Source organism: Panthera uncia, unplaced genomic scaffold (genome assembly GCF_023721935.1).
Source record: "Panthera uncia isolate 11264 unplaced genomic scaffold, Puncia_PCG_1.0 HiC_scaffold_1895, whole genome shotgun sequence".
NCBI classification, from domain to species: domain Eukaryota; kingdom Metazoa; phylum Chordata; class Mammalia; order Carnivora; family Felidae; genus Panthera; species Panthera uncia.
Window position 1 is genome coordinate 5,360 of NW_026058575.1, and position 17,539 is coordinate 22,898.

General features: G+C 45.3%; 1 protein-coding gene across 1 annotated transcript; it reads right to left on the reverse strand.

Moving 5' to 3' along the window:
- Positions 1–793: 793 nt before the first annotated feature.
- On the reverse strand, positions 794–17,321 carry LOC125917472 (layilin-like; the record flags this gene model as incomplete). The annotated part of the gene is made up of 6 exons (XM_049623662.1): positions 794–1,157; positions 3,616–3,742; positions 5,836–5,919; positions 6,538–6,570; positions 10,966–11,123; positions 17,024–17,321. Coding segments are annotated over 6 exons (1,064 nt in total), but the record flags the coding sequence as incomplete, so codon positions are not given.
- Positions 17,322–17,539: the final 218 nt, after the last annotated feature.

Below are 17,539 nucleotides of genomic sequence, written 5' to 3' on the forward strand. Positions count from 1 at the left end.
ATCATCATCAGCCAAACCATGTTGCTGCTGCCGTAAAACAAACACACGAGGAGAACAAGAGCACTACCGGGGCTGAGCACAAAAAGAAGCCTAGAAGCCGAGACTCACATTCCAGTTTTAGTTTGCAACGTATTTCCAAGTTGGATATGTCCAAGTTTGGATGCGAGGAGAAAGAAAAAGAGGTCCCCTGAGGTTACATGCAGAGGAAGGGCTGTAGACACAGACAGACTAACATTCTGCTTCCTGCTTTTGATTTGATTTGATTCTTTGAAAAAAAAAAAACAAAACAAAACAGATCTAAGATTCGTCCGTACACTGGCCAGCCCGATGCCACAGTACGTGGGCTTTGAAAAGATTCTGTAATTTCTGTCTCGTGGTGATTATATCTGCTGCCCAGATATAATATATATATATATATATATGAAACAGAGCAGAGCGAGAAAACCAGAACCCAGAGATGGCTTTCCCAAGTCCCACAGCCTCAAACTTATCCCTGCCAGGGAAGTCACTCTCCCTTGAAAGTCAGTTAGAACCAATCGATTGACATTTATTTTCTACTATGTGCCTGACCGTGGGCAAGGTGCTTTCTCATAAGGCTGATCTGGGTGAGAAGCTGGGGTTGGGGATTTGGCCAAACTTGGGGATCCAACAGGGGCTAATGGGGGTGACATGCTTACCCCCAAGACCTGAACTGAGCATTTTCATACACATTCTCTTTTCCTCACAGAAAATAGGAGAGTTTTGCTCCTCTTTTCGTTCCCATTTCCATTTGTTCAAGTGTTTTTCATGTGCCCTAATAACCATATATTTCATTTTCCACCCATCCAGACTCCTTGCTCCTCCCCGTTCGGTCTGAGGAGAACTCGTAAATGTCATTGGTCACAAAGCCACTCTCCACGCTCGCCAGAGTCACGAATCCACTTTCGGATGGGTTCACGGCCACGTTGTCATAGTCACAAGACAGGTCATCGGGAGTGGCTTCTCCCGAACACACTCGGAATGAAATGTTCTTCAGGTCTGGCCGGGTCTCAGCCAAATCGGCTTCACTTTGTTTTCGAATGATGTTGTAAACCTCTAGGTCTGGGCTGTTCCCTGCATGAGGAGAGGGCCAGATGGTGTGCTGCTCCTTCGCGCTGGGGCCTGGCTGCTCCCCTTTCCTAGGAGGAGAGAAAAGCAGGGCCAAGTATTTTAGACAAGGGGACTGAGAATATCCCCGTGTCTCCTGTTCAGGCAGGAGGAGGCCAGCCTGGGCAATCACTACACTGTCCTTCTCACCTACCGAAACTTACAGGTCAGGGCTTTGGGGTGGGGTGAGGTGGGGTAACAAAACGGGGAAGTGTTGTATTCAAAGTGATTGCGTAGCTATCATTCACTGCTGCAAGAGCATAGAACAGAGGTGGTTATCCTGGGATCCTCAGAGCTCCCAGAGGGTCCATGGATAGAATTAGATGGGAAAAATATCACATTAAAAAAAACTCATCTCCAAGTGAAAGTGAGCCTGTCCTTCAATTCTGAATGTAGGCAACAAACTAGAGTAGAATTAGTAATACCTTTGACTCGATCACCAACACAAATCACAGGTTATTTTCATATCACATCACAGTTGCCATAGAAGCCTTAAAGTATTTTACGCTCATCTCTGTTTCAAAATTACGGTAATCATATCCACTACTAGATAAGGAAGCATTAATAAAGAAATGCATGTATTACCAAATCACAATCATTTTTGGAAATATTTTGCTAAACTGTGGTATCAGTATAATGGCTTCCCTTGTAATCCAATATATTTTAATATTTTATTGTAATATATTTAAAGATATTGTTCTGGGAAGGAGTCCATAGGCTTCATTTGACTGTTACAGATGTCTGTGGCACAAAAAAAAGGTAAAACCCCCTGAGATAGACTCCAGCTTCAAAGTCACAATTCCCAAATCCTGGCGAGGTGTTAAATAGATAGAGTAAGGAAGGGAAATTAAAACCAACCAACCAACCAACCAAAACAAAACAAACAAAAACAACTGCAGAGTAAGCAGTTGGAAAATATATTTGTAACTTTTAACTGAATTCTCTTTTTAGATCAAAGAGAATTAATTAATAAAAATAATCATAGTAAGAGCTAATATTTTTGACTGTTTACTATAAGCCCATTCTGCATGAATTAATCCTTCTAATGATCCTATAAGGAAGTTATTATTAAATGAAGCAGGTTCTACTTCTGACCCTTGAATGATGAAGGGGTTAGGGGTGCCAACCCCCCACACAGTTGAAAATCTTCATGTAACTTTTGACTCCCGGCAAACTGAACCACTAATAGCCTACTGCCGACCTGAAGCCTTAATGATACTGTAAATAGTTGATTAACACATATTTTGCATGTTATATGTATTATATATTGTTTCCTTACAATAAAGTAAGGGAGAGAAAAGAAAATGTTATTAAGAAAATCACGGCGCCTGGGTGGCTCAGTCGATTAAGCGTCCAACTTCAGCTCAGGTCATGATCTCATAGTTTGTGGGTTCAAGCCCCATGTTGGGCTCTGTGATGACAGCATGGAGCCCACTTGGGATTCTCTCTCTCCCTCTCTTCGTGCTCCTCCCCTGCTTGTGCTTGTGATCTCTCTCTCTCTCTCTCAAAAATAAATAAACATTAAAAAAAAGAAAGTGATAAAGAAGAAAAAAAAAAACATTTACAGTACTATACTGTATTTACTGGAAAAAAACCCACAACATGTATAAGTGGACCCACACAGTTCAGACCCTTGTTGTTGTAGGGTCAACTCTGCATTAATATCTTACTCATTCACCTTAAAATAGTCATCAAAGGGAGTCAAATCTTAAAGTCCAATCAAGACTATAAACTTAAAAAGTCAAATCTTAAACAAGTCAAAACTTAAAGCAAATACAAAGGTTTGCACAAGTCAAATCTTAAGCATTGGTATTTTACTAATTCATCTTAAAATGGTCATCAAAGGGAGCCAAATCTTAAACCGGACCTTAGTTTTTCTGTTGTAAAATGGGCATACTGGCCTTCTTCTATGTATGGCATGATGATGGGGAATAAAAAAGCAACTGAGAATAGCTGTGGGTCCCTCAAAAATGGTGGCCCATGATTCATAAATAGAGGTCCTCTAGGCTACTTAGTAGAGCTATTTGGTAGCAATTTATAATTGTATATTGAATTAAAAGAAAGTCCATTTAAGAGACTGAGCTATTTCATTTTTAATAAAGTGATTTCATTGCAGATGTTTGCCAGAAGGTTCTGGAACAGTCATATTTCAATGGGTCACTATTTATTCCTTCCCCCAACTAACAAACATTTTTGGAGTGAGAGTATTCATTCATGGAAGTACTGTGCTGAGTGATGTGTGTATACAAAGTAGGCAAATAACACAGTTTCACCCCTCAAGTCATGTAAAATCTTCCTTACACAAAAATGAAAGAATATAAGATCACTCTCTTAGTCACAACTAAGCACAAATGCTTAGTACTTCTGAATGTCCTGAGCCCATCGGAGAATATACTCTCAAATCTGCAATGGTGATTCTCTTGGAGCTGCTATGGCTTTTTAATGAAGTAAACAGAGCAATGTCCAAATCTCAAAGAGTCCAGAAGATACAAAGACTCACACAACGACAGTTTTACTTGCCTCCTTCTATAGATCCAAACCCAACACATAACTGTGATGACCACAAGGAGAAGGACGATGCTGGGGAGTAGAATGTAAGCAAGATTTAAGGCAGCTTCTGAAAAGAAAATTGCATATTATCAGCATCAGTGGTCTTTACGTGCTTCAAAACAGGCTTAAAAAAGCATAATCAACATAGAGTATTTCAAAGAGCGCATTCCTGGAAGGAAATTGGTATACAGTTACCCAGTTGGCAAAGTCTTCTAGTTTCAATAAGTGAGCGTTTTCTACCTATCTTGTTATCCTAAGTAATAGAGAAAAGAAGTTTAAGTGTTGGAGTCTCTTGCAAAATATCAGAGAGGCATTTTTTGAATTAAATTTGTTTTTTTTTTCCCCAGAGGAAAGAGATACTCTCTTTTCTTGTCCTTCCTGTCCCTTAACAAAGCAGGAGCTGCTTGGGCAGTGTTGATGTCTTTGGCTCTCGGGACAGAAATGGTAGTTCCCAAGGTGGGGTGGGGAAGAGGGAGGGAAGAAGAATTGAGTCTCAGCGCTGTTACCAGGAAAGAGAAGGTCACATGAAGCCCATGAATCAGACTGTAACCTTCCAACAAATCTGACTAAGACTAATTGGATCCAGTTGGGACCAAGAGCAGTGACTGTGGAGGACATTCAGAGGTCTGTTATCCCGACCTATCCTTTAAGACTTAGAACCAAAGAATTTTCCGTCATGGGGCTTGAGGAGGAATCAAGGACTGGGGCCTGACCCCTATTTTACTCCCACTGGTCCAAGGTTCCCAACCTTCTGGAAGCTGTTGCTTTGTTTTCCTGTGAGGCTGCAAACCTAACAACCACACAAAGAGCCCAAAGCAAAACCCACTTTAAATGCCGCCATAAAACCGATGAGCACTGAAAATGCCACCCACCTCTGTAGAGTCCTTTGTACTTTTTTCAAAGCATTTTAACACATTTTATCGGTTGTATAATAAAATTTGACCTTGCTTCTGGAAGAGAGGCCCTAAATCTTTGGAATTTTGCAGGTAATAGGGGTAACTTTATTATTCAGGAGCCCCTCCGACCATATCAGAGTTTATGCTGGTAAGATGTCTCAGGAAGGGGGCTCCTTGGGGGTCTCAGGACAGGAGGGGGCATGAAGAGTGAGTTCAATTTCATGGCCAATGACCAAATCAATCATGCCTATGTAATGAACACATTGATGTGCCAGGAGGGTGATTATGCATCCTGATTCCCCAGGGAGACGACACAGAAACTCCCCACATAGGACCCTCCTGGACCTTACCCTACCTGTTTCTTCAGCTGGCTGGTGGTGATCTGTATCCTTTACAATAAAATGCAGTCCTACGTATGGTATTTTTCCTGAATTCTGTGAGTTGTTCTAGTGAGCTATCAAACCTGAGGGGGTTGTGGGCATCCTCTGGATTTGTAGCCAACTGACCAGAAGTGGGGGTGGCCTGGGGACCCCTGAACTTGTGACTGATGTCTGAAGTGACTTGCTGCAGACTGTGCCCTTAACCTGTGGGCTCTGTCCTAGCTTGGTGTGGCTAATGCCAGAACTGAACTGCAGTATTACAATATCCGATTTCATTTGACGGCCACAGTGAGGCTCTCGGATACGTGAGACACATGGCGTTACTTCCGTCACGCAGAACATGAAAACTAAAGCACAGAGAAATGAAGTGGTTTTTAAAAGTTGCCCAGCCACATAAACCCAGATCTCCCTCTTTGAGACTCCAGGTGAGATTCCAGGTGGAAATTCCATCAGCGCTCCCAGTTATCACCCCCCTTTTCTCTGATCCTTCTTGATTCCAGTTGTGAAATGTTTGTGTCCATTTCCTCTATTTGTTTCACAAGTGAATGTCAAGGTCGGACCTGTTGGCTTCACGGCCTGGGTTTTTCCCCTTTGTTCCTCTACAGCCATTCTCTCGGTACCCCGCCCCCACCCACAACTGCTGGGCGTCCCCCAGCCCTATCCTCATCCTCAGGCAGGCATTTCACATCCTGGCCGACTACTCTCCCCTTGTGGTTTCACTACAAACCCCAAAACTTCGTGCACTTTCTGCAAAGTCACAGATGCCCTGTCTAGTTCATTTTTCAAGTGGTTACAGGAAAGAACAAAGTAGAAAGTGTAACCTTGGTCATCTGTGATCAGGAGAGTCCCGTCATCTATTTCCCCCAGGAGAGTTGGGTCCATACCTTTGTTTCCTTTAAAAGTCTCTCTGGAATCTTCTTTCCTTGTGTCTTCTGGAAGCATAGGTGTTGCTGGCTCTGTTCCTTCACCTGGAGACAGACACACTGACTTGAGACCCCAGAGAAAAGGCCTCATAATCCAGATAGTCTCTGAGGGTGGCCAGGTTGTGGGTGGGATCCCCAAAAAAGAGGAGCAGTTTGACTCGGGCCATTTAAAAGCATAGAAAAGTTAAGGGTTGAGTTTGCCGGCCTACAGGTTCAACTGCCTTCATCTTCCTGGGGAGATCTTTGCTGCCAAGAATCATGTACTGAAACGGACAGCAGGCAGCTGGCGTCAAGGCACATAAGATACAGAGGTGCCAAAGGGAAGGGCCAATGACTCACTTCTAGGAGCATAAATTATCCGTTTGGCTCACTTCTTTTCTCATTAGATGGAATTATTCCTCTCAGATTGTCAGTAATGACAAGTCACATCCCAAACTGAATTTGTGGTTGTTGCTTTTCAGCTTTGGGAGAAATCGGCAACGCCAGGGAGAGATTAATGAACTACTCGACAGGGCTGCACGCGGCATCTACTTCTCCGAAAGGCATGACTTAACACCCGTGCTCTTTCTGTTGGAAAATCTGGTCTAAAGAACCTGTGGTTCTAAACCTGTAAAGGGGGCCTGTGAAACAGTCCAAATGAACCCAACTCAAATGATAGCTTACCTCCAGGCTTTGTAGAAGGAGCTGTTGGCTTCTCTGTGGCAGAAAGAAACAAATATGAAAATAGTAAGTAAATTTCCATGCCATCTGAATGAAACTGGCCAACTCATGGCATCCACTTATTTACTCAGTCTTCCGATAAACTTTATTTTGTGTTACTCAATGCTAGGAACTGGGTTAGCAGGCCAAAAGAATCACTTTTTCACCAAGACTAGCCTTCCCCCAGCTTTACTTGGGTATTTTTAAAAAAGTATTTTAAAATTTTATTTATTTCATTAAGTTTATTTTTGAGAGAGGAAGAGGAGGGGAGGAGGGACAGAGAGAGAGAGAGAAAGAGAGAAAGAGTCCCAAGCAGCCTCTTTGCTGTCAGCACAGAGCCTGATGCAGGCAGTCACGACCGTAAGATTATGACCTGGGCTGAAATCAAGAGTCAGACGCTTAACTGACTGAGCTACCCAGCCCCAAAGTATTTTAAAATTTTAAATATGGGAATTTTAAAAAATAAACAAGAATAGAAAGGCTGGTATAATGAACTTCTATGTACCATCACCCAACATACGGCTAATCCAGTTTCAACAGTAATCCCTATCCCTCCCCAGCTACACTCAGGCCTCAATTTTAAAACAATCTAAAAAAAAGAAGAAGAAAAGCAAAGAAAAGAAAAAGCAATCCAAGACATTTTAACAACTCTCACTAGGGATGTTTTAGAGGGTAACAAACATGATGTCCAAGCAGTGGAAGCGGTTGTAGGGGGGTAGGTAAGCAGACCACTGCCAGCCCCAAGGCGGACACTGGTGATCCAGAACCTGAGTCATTCAAAATGTTGCAAAGAGCCTCAGGACAATCAGGTTGCACAGAACATCTACACTGAATACTTTTACCTTTGGCTGAGAGTGTGTGACCCTCAGGTACTGGTAGTAAATCTCTTATGCTAATCAGATGCTCTGGCATTCATAGGGATGGGGCCCTTAAGGGTGTGATTTTGGAATTCACAGTCCTAAGCCCAGGATGCCAAGGCCATTCTGAAGTTTCATTCAGAAAGGAAACTTTTAATCATCTTCCTGTAAGTGTGTGTGCAATGCAAATCCATTCATTTATTTAAAAAAAAAAACCCCACTTATATATAGTTCCTGCTATATGATAGAAACATCATCATGTTCTAAGTGTTTTATAAAAACAAACATGATTCACCCTGATAACAGCCTAATGAGGTGGTTGCTCTTACTACGGTGATTTTGTACATGAGGTGCCTGAGGTACAGGGAGAGTAAATAACTTGTCCGAATCTCATAGCTATTGAGTAGCTGAACTGGGATTTGACCCAAACGACTCAAGTGAAAATTAAAATTGCAAGGAGACAAACTCAGCTAGGTACTGGAGACGCAACAGCAAACGAGAAGAGTCCTTACGCTCTCTGGGATGGCCATAGCATATGGAAACACAGGATGATATTAACAAACACTAATTTGTGACATTACATTATAATACAGTGTATTCAAGAACATCACATGATGTATTCATTTTCTTGTCCCTCCATGGTCCCATCCATGGTGCAGAACTGCATTAAACATGGCACAACACGAATACAGCATTCCATCACTCCCTACGATGTATCTGCAATGCACCGCCTCAGATGATTTGTCTCTCATTTTCACTGGATACACCTACGCCTTTCGCACACCTCAGACGTGAGCCAGAGTTCAGCCCTGGCTAGCGGGCCACCTGCTCTACGTGGTCATGCTGTCTAGTTTTAGATGTCATTCAACCAGTCTCTTGCTACTCTGGCATAATAGATGGTGTGCCTTCCTGTTGGGACCGCCCTGGATGACCTTCCCCTAGCCCATCAGGTGCAGGGATTCATTGCTCCGAAGTGCATGTTTCCAGACCTCATGTCAACCAGGCAGTGAAAGGCAGAAACTTATAAATAGGCAGTTAAAATACTGTGTGTGTGAGGTGCTCTGATCCTCCCAGGAGGAATACCTAACTTGGTTTTGAGGGGCCCTTGGGAGGTTTCCCAGAGGAGATTTTTTTTAACTTCTTATTTTGAAAAAATGCAGATTTATGAAAATTTGCTAGGATACTACAAGGAATACCCATATAGCCCTCACCCATAAGTTACAATTTTATCATATCATTTATTTAATTATTCTGTCTCTCTGTATCTCTCTATGTCTATCTGTATTCTTACTTATACCTACATATACACCCACGTATGTACAAAGAACACATACAGGACATATGCATATGTGTGGGGGGGGTTCTCTTACATAACCACAGTAACAGTGATCAGAACCAAGATATTGTCATTGATAGTCTATTACCTAATCTATGCACCTTATGCAAATTCTGCCAATTGTCCTAAAGCTGCGCTTTGTACAAAACCATCATCATCCTCCAGGATCCAATTCACGATCACCTGTTGCACTTAGTCGTTCTGAGAGGTGATGTTCAACGTGAACCCCAAAGGTGAGGATGAGTTGTCTGGGAAAGGGGAGGAGCGTTTCAAGCACAGGGAACAGCAGTCAAGAGCTCTTGGGCAACTTCATAGAGTGCAGAGGGGAATGGGGGTGGGTGGGTGGACAGCTTCACAACGTGCACAGGGGAATGGGGGAGTGGAGGTGAAGAGAGCTGCTCGTGCAGCTTCTTGTATGGCTAAGGTGCGTGAACTCATCCTGGAGATGGGTGGCCACATAAAGACAACGTGTTAGTTTTTCTCCACGTGCTCACCTCCCTCTGCCAGATCCAGTCTGCCCTCCTCTGTGTCCCAGGAGGCTGACGTCTATGCACTGTGTTATTGGGACTCCCTTGCCTTTTCACTTCTGACTGGGCTTAGCTGATGGGAGGCAGAGGCAGGAGAGCAGAGAGAGGTCCCAGGCTTTACTCCCCAGGCTCCCTTCCTGCATCACCACCGCGGTTTGACAGTCGCTGCATTTTATGGTTATGGCTTCTGGTGGGTGGCTCCTATTCCATGACTCCAAGCTCATGGGAGCTCGGGGTTCTGCTAAAACCATTCTCTCCACTTGCTCCTTTGGGCTCAGGGGTAGTAACAGCATCCTACTGTGGCTAGTCCCTGGGCACCTCACCGTCTCTTTCTCTTTGCCACACTTCTGTAAATATCCTTTTATTACACTCTCCTCATCAATCCTGTACATCTTTTTTTTTAATCTTTTTCCTGTCAGGACTCGGTGTCATTCAAGTAATAGCAAAAGCAACAAAGAATAGTGTGTGTATATATATGAATATTATATTATGAATATTTCATATATGTACATACATGTACGCATATGCACATATATGTGTATATGTATGTATATGTATATATACGCATATACACATATATACATGCTAGGTTCAAAGTCCAAAAATTAAAAGGTATGAAAAGAACTTTTAAAATCGCACATTTCCTTCAAAAAATGTTTAAAAATTACATTTTAAACCACAGAGCTGATAGGACATAATTAACAGAGTGATGGGAAGTTTTGCTTTTACTGCTCTAAAGAGGCAACTTGCTAAGCCAGCCCCGTCTCAGCCACCTCCCTGCCTGAGTCAGCTCTCTGTGGCAGGAAGGGCTAGGTCTCTGTGGGGAGGAGTTCACCTGGGGTGGGGTGGAGGTGGGGGAGAGAGAGGAAAAACACCTTAAGCAGCAAAAACCAGAGCAAGAGCATAGTCCAATTCAAAGAGTTTAGAATGACAGGATTATTCTCACCAGGAAAGGTGAGGACTGGGACCCAGCAGTTGGCTTTAGGGATCTGAGAAACTTCAGGGACAGATAAAAAAAATCACGTAAGTTTAGATCTAAGCCAGTTACGATGGGGGAGTTTGGGAAACCCCAGGAGAGTGAGACTGCAGGCTTGTAGCCAATTTGAAAACCTTAACAGACCTAGAAGCCAACGCCAGGTGAATCTGCAAGGTGGTTTAAGCCTGCTCCTCAAGGTGACCGCTATCTATCCAAGGCCAGTGAAATCGGTGTACTCCATTATCTACCTCCTCGGGTCATTATTCTGTTTCCTTAAAGCCCCAGAAAATAATGTCACATGGCTGTTAGAAGACTTGCAGGAACAATGGCCAGCTTCCTTTCATATTTCTTTTTTTCCAAGTTCCTACAGCCAACCTCACATGTGGAAAGAATAAGAATTTGTCCACTTAGAGGGCTTTTTGTTTCCTGAACTTGTCATGATTCTCACTTTGTCAGACATAAATTAGACCCTTTCTTTTCTTCATCCCTTCTCCTAGCATCAGACACTCCTCTCCTTTGCTAGAAGTACTCCTCCACGAGGAACTGTCACTGCATTCCCCAGTGTTCAACACCGCTGGCATTCCCAACAAGCTTTCTCAGAGACCACATAACAAATTCTGGGAACTAGCAGCTGCTTATGAAGTTAAGAGAGGCAGCTGGGGATTCAGCCACATGACTTGGGGAAGGATTCATTACCATCAGAATATTTGCAAATGAAATTGTTCTTCATGTGGCATTGGTCGTCATTCCACTGGAACATGTAGCGGCCCCCGATGCCAGCAGGTGCCGATGGCTGATGGTACATGACCACGCAGACCTCGCTGCCGCAAGAAGGCTCATCCACGTACCAGTTCCTGCAGGAAAGGGGTCAACAATGGAGACAATTGGAGAAGGAAGCCCCAGACTTTTCCCATCGGGTTCCAGTGAACCATGAACGTAGGATTCTGCGTCAGGAGACAGTAACACAGGGAGGAATTGAAGCGTTGCCAGTATGTAGAACCACATGCTTTCTAAGGTGGACATCACAACCAATCATCTGACATTTGCCACAGGCTCTCTGCGGGGAGGAATATATTACCATATGATGTCTGCAAAGCAATTATGAGAAGCAGTCTGGGATGATCTTACTGCTTGCTTTTTGCGAACCTGCTTTTGTTTCTCTTTGTTGTAGAAATCAGACGCACTGACAAGAGGCATGGCTCATTTCAGCCAGAGCTTGCCTCGCTCATATCTCTTTATGCTTTTCAACCATCATAACTGCCTTTCTAGCCCTAGGAAGTAGAGGGAAAATTCAAGCATCTGAGCAAGACTTTCCAAAATGGAGAGGCTGTCAAGGCAGGTGAGGGGGTAGGGACAGAGCAGAGGGCCCACCTAGTCTAATTTCAGCTTTTATCTTGTTTTCACTTCATCAGGCGGATGAGCCCCTCCTTCAGCCTCTGATGCCACATTTCTTGCCTTTGTCTTCCTAGCTCTGTTAGCAGCCTGAGCTCCACTATCCGGTGGTATTTGGAATTAAATGGTGCTGCCACCCAGTTGAGTATATGGGTCCCATTTTAGGGCCTTGGATTCCACAGAGAGTCTGAACGCTGTGAGCACTCACTGCATGCAGTGATTCAGGGCTGGGTTTTATAGTCTGCGTGGTTACCCACCTGAGCTGCTTCCTTCTGAGGCCCCGATCTCACCCTCATGCTCAGATTATTTAGCTGGGCCCTGCTGCTTTGCCTGATTCTTGTCAGAGCCCCTCCTTAAGAGGCAGCTGAGAGACAGGTCTCCTTGCAGCACCTCAGTACGGCTCTGCTTGAGGGCTGTGTTGCCCTCCACCAAAGGGAAGGTCCTTTGCTATGCCTACGGGGTTGAATTTGCCTGGACAATAACTGAACTTGCAGCACTATTTGGACATTGTGCCTGGGCAGTTGGGGGCCCTGACTTGGGCTGGGCTCTACCCCATTAGTTACCTCCAGGCCATTTTCCAACCCAGTTGGTGGACCTCCTAACTTGACTTGCCTTGTTCTCTTCCCCACTGGCCTTATGGCTTTATGTTATTTCATTTCACTGATGATGGAATGGGTGGAATTTTATGCCTGGCACCTGGTTTGTGGACTTGAGCCAGGTCTCAGGCTTGGAATTCACTGATAGAAGAAGAGGCCAGGTCGTCAGGAGGAAGGACCCTGCAACGCCATGGTTGGTACACATGGGGATAATTTTCCTGTTCTCCCAAAGGTGCCTATGGCCATTTAGTAGAGTAACCATACACTGGGGGAAAGGAGATACCCAAATATCATAAGGACTGTTGGGCACAGGATGCAAGGTGACACTGATATCCAAAGACTTGAAACATCATCAAGACTACCCATTAGAGTGGGAGCATATTGAGCCCAGGTATTGAGTAGAGCTCTGGCCCAGAACCAGCTCACAGTGGGACCCACCCTGCAGTCATTTACCAGTCTGCAGATATATGACTTGAACTGCCATAGTTGGTAGTTGGTATAGTCCCACGTTGGTTCCTTAGCCTGTGAGGTAAGAGCTGTAATAGTGGACAAGGTCAAGTAGAAGCTTCTGAGACTTTGCTCTTCCCCAACATCTCCAAAGCAGTAAATAAAAAAACCAGTATCTTACCGAGGGGAAGATCACAGAAAATGGTACCACCATTCTAGACAATGCAAGGGTGTTATTCGCCATCGTACCTTTATTTAATTCACTAGTCTGGCTCCTACAAAAACCAGATGGATCCTGAAGGATGACACTAGAACAGCATAAATACAACTAAGTAGAAGCCTCAATTACAGCTTCTGTGCCATCTACGGTGTCTTTGCTAGAGCAGGTTAACTTGCCCTTGGGTACCCACATTACAGATCTGGTAAACACAATATTTTCCATCAGAAAGAGAATAAAAAACCATTTGCATTCATTTGGAATGGACAACAATACACATTTATCATCTTGCCTGAGAACTATATTAATTTTCCAACCCTCCGTCATAATGTGGTATGAAGAGATTTGGACTACCTACACATTTTGCAGAAAATCACACTGGTCTGCTATATTTCTGACATCATGCTAATTGAACCAGAAGAGCTTAGGAAGACTCATGTGCTCCAGAGGATTACATGTCAACACTATGAAGATTCAAGAGCTTGCCACTTCATGAAAATGTGTAGGTTTCTAGTGATCTAGGGAATTCCAGATCATCCCTTTCATATTAAAGGACAAATATTGCATCTTGAAGCATCTTAGAATAATGTGAAGTAGGAAGCGTAACACCTTTGGGTGCTGGAGACAGCATATTTCACACTTGGACATACAGCTCTGGCCCATGTATCAGCTGACACGAAAGACGGCCAGCTTTGAGTGAGGTCAAGAGCAGAAAAAGGACCCTGAAGCAGGTCTAGGCTATAGTGCAAGCAGACTTATTATCTAGCAGATCCTATTAGCAGAGGTATCCAGATGGGAAAAATAATGCCACACAGAATTTGTAACAAGCCCCAATGCGAGAATCACAATGTAAACCCCTAGGATTCTATAGCAAGGTCATGTCTTCTGAAACGGAGAGATAATCACCTTTTGCAAAGCAGCTCCTGGCTTGCTACTAGGCAGGGAGCACCAAGAGACCGTGCAATTCAACTTACCCATTGTGAGTGAGGTACTATCGGACACACCCAGTCCTGGGATGGGAAGGCCCAGAATCAATATATATTCAGGACCAAAGGGCACCGTATGAGCAGGTAGAGCGGGCTGCCATAGCCTCTAGCACTGTCATTCCAAAGACTCTCCATCAGCTTACACCGATAGCTGCATAAGGGAACCCCTTATGACTAGTTGATAGAGGTGCCTGAGTTCGGTCCATGGATAGATCAGCCAAGAATGTGAGTACAATTCCAAATGGACGGCTGCTGCACTACAACCCCACTCAGAGCTGGCCTTGAAAGACCGAGTGGTAATGGGACATCCTCCCATCGGCCAGAGCTTAGATGGTATACTTAGTCAACTACCTGGCACAGAAAGAGAAGTTACTGGAGGTCAGAATCTATAGGGACTCAGGGGTAAGGCACAGAACTTGGCCAGCTGATCAGGAGTCTAAAAGGAGAAAGAGGGGAAGTTTGGGGATAGGGAACTCTCGGCTAGGGAGATGTGAATAGACATACGGGAAGAGGCATGAAGTATGAGGATCTATCACACGTTAAAACCCGGCAGAAAGCCTCTAGCACTGAAGAGGCACTAAATGACCAGGGAGACAAACGACTCGGCCCGTTGATGTCAGCTAGCCTGGTATCAGCTGCCTTGGGGCCGGCACAACAGACACTCACTACAGTAGCTGTGGTGGCAGGGATGGAGGCTACGCATGGGTTCAACAGTACCCACTCCCACTCACCAAGGCTGATCTAGCTACTGCCAAACATTGACCCTTCCAGCAACGGAGACCACAGCTAAGTCCCTAAAGGAACACCAATCCTAGAACACCGGCCTGGCGTTCGGTGGCAAGTTGACTGCACTGGACTCCTTCCATCCTGAAAGGGGCAAGGATTCACTTTGACAGGGATAGACATACAACCTGGGTACGGGTTTGCCTTTCCTGCCACAGGGCCTCAGTCAGCACCGCTATCCAGAGCTTATGTAGTATTAGATCTACCAGGACACAATCCCAAATGACACCTCATTGGACCATGGGGCCTACTTTATAGCAAAGGAGGTGTGGCAGGGGCTCGTTGCTGGGGCATTTACTAGTCATATGACATGTTGCAGCATCTGGAAGTTGCCAGCCTGACAGAATGATGGACGACACAGCTGAAGCACTAGCTTAGAGGCAATACTTTTGCAGGGAGGCAGGATCATCCTCCAAAACATCCTCCAAGGCTCAAGTATCATCCCGTGTCCCCAAGAGCAAGAACACATGGATCTGGGAGCCAGGGGGTGGAAACAGGAGGAGGCTTGCTTACCATCACTGGTAGTGACCCACTGGGGAATCCGTGCTTCTTGTCTCTGCAATGCTGGGCTCTGTGGGTTTTAGATGTCCCAGGACCCAAAGGGGGAAATACTTCCCCCAGGAGATCTAGGAAAAGTCTTTTTTTTTTTTTAATATTTATTTATTTTTGGGAGAGTGCAATGGGGGGACAGGCAAAGAGAGGGGCCAGAGGCTCTAAAGCAGGCTCTGCGCTGACAGGCTAACAGCAGCGAGCCTGATGTGGACCTCGAACTTACAAATCATGAGATCATGACCTGAGCCGAAGATGGACACTCAACCGACTGAGCCACCCAGGCACCCCTGGAAAAGTCTTATTAAACTAGGAGTGATGGCTGCCACGTGGGCAAGAGGAGCAGTGATTACCTTTGTAGGAGGAAACGGGCCCCCATTGCAGGAGGATGTAGCTATGCTATCACCTATCCTGGGCAGGGAGAAATGTTTGGCATCCAGGTTGTCTCCTTGGGTTCCTGTGGGTATTCACACACCCAATTTGGATGGCAGATGGAAAAGTGCAGTCACTCCAGCCTGAGAAGTGCACATTGACTGGGGCTTCACATTCCTCAGGGCTGAGGGTCTGGGTCCCTGCCACGAGGTAAGCCATGGAGGTTCCCTGAGCAGAGAGAGAGGGGAATCTGGGCTGCAGTAGAGGAGGGAGGTCACTGAGTATCAGCTGTGGCCCCGGGACTAGCGACAGTGATGGGAAGTACATTTCATCCTAAGAACTTTCCTTTTTCAAGTTTCTCCCAGGAAGAGAGGCCCAGAACCCTGCAGGGGCTACTCCTACTCCTGGAAGGTATGGATGTGGTCAGCACAATGGGTAGACTTTGACAGAGGATGATCAGCTGTCTTAAATGTAACAGGTAAAATCATGTATTTTAACCTGCATTCTTTGTTTTGGTGGGGGGGTAGGGGGCAGAGGGAGATGGAGAGAGATAATCTTAAGCAGGCTCCATGCCCAGCTCGGGGCTCGATTCCATGAGATCATGAATGACCTGAGCTGAAATCAAGAGTTGAACGCTTAACCGACTGAGCCACCCAGGCTCCCCTAATCCGCATTCTTTTGACTGATCATGAGTTCAAACTTTTTTCCCCCATGTGACTGTTCACCAGTTAGATTTTCTATTTTTCTACAGTCTGCTCAGGTCTTGGCCTCTTTATATTTTGGGGTTTTACTGACTTACAGAAACTCTTAGCGTGTTAATGACTTCTATAAACTCTTTATCTAGTAACACTGTAGTTTGTTACACTTTTCCAGTCTATGCCTCTTGACTTTGCTATCTTTTGATGTTTATCCATGTCACTGCATTTCTTAGGGAGGGACCGTGGCAAAGCCATGATGCCAGGGTGCGGTGTGAAATCACTAAGTCCTGGTGCTGTGGGTTTACAAGGGCCCTCCAAAATGCAGGATCCCTCAAGTCCCCTCTTGGTCCATCCGGGCCCTGTGGTCGGGAGCCCTATATTGAGTCTTAGCTCCACAGACCTTCAATTTCTCATTGGGGTTCTAATCCAAAAGGCTGGACAGCCAGAACCATTTCACTTCAAGCATCACCTGCTATTAAAGCAACGCTTCCGGGCCACGGCCACCTGGACAGAGCTCTTGGGACATGAGTTGGGCACGGATCCCACCACCTTCACCACACCGCTTTGGTCAGTGGCTGTTCTGGTGCTGTCCCCTCAGGGTTCTGCCTGGCTGGGTCTTCTCCTCTTTCCCACTGACCTGGCACCATGGATTCAGCCCAACTCCTTTCTGAGTTACGTCAAGTGAGTTGGCTGCCGTGGATTCCACACACTTACCTGAATGTTGACGTGCTGCCATCGGTCCAAGCATAAAGGTCCTGGCAGGCTGTGCCATTGCTCTGTTTCTCCTCACGCCTCCTGAGCCCGATCCAGAAATCGCCGTCAGACGCCAGGAGGTTTTCAATGAACTTTTCTATCAGTCTCTGCTCATCCTCGGACTCGATGCTCACCAGCTGGCCTCCATCCCTCCTGCAGGCTGCCTTGGCTTCCTCAAAGTTCAGTCTTCGAGAAGCGTCGTGGAAGTAAATGACTTTATAGCAAGGCTTCTGTGTCCCTCCCCGGCAGACCGGCTGCCCTAGAGAAAATAGAAGGCAACCTATTTCAGGACTCCCCGAAGTATACCAGGGCATGGGAATGGAGCTATCCCTGGGCAGGGATTCTGATTACTCATCGGTGGACTGTGTAATGTCATTTAGCCTCTCAGAGCAAATTAACACCCCTTCCGGCATGGAGATGCAATGTTAAACCCTGACGCTTATATTGCGTAAGAACTCCACGTTTCATTCGTTCCAT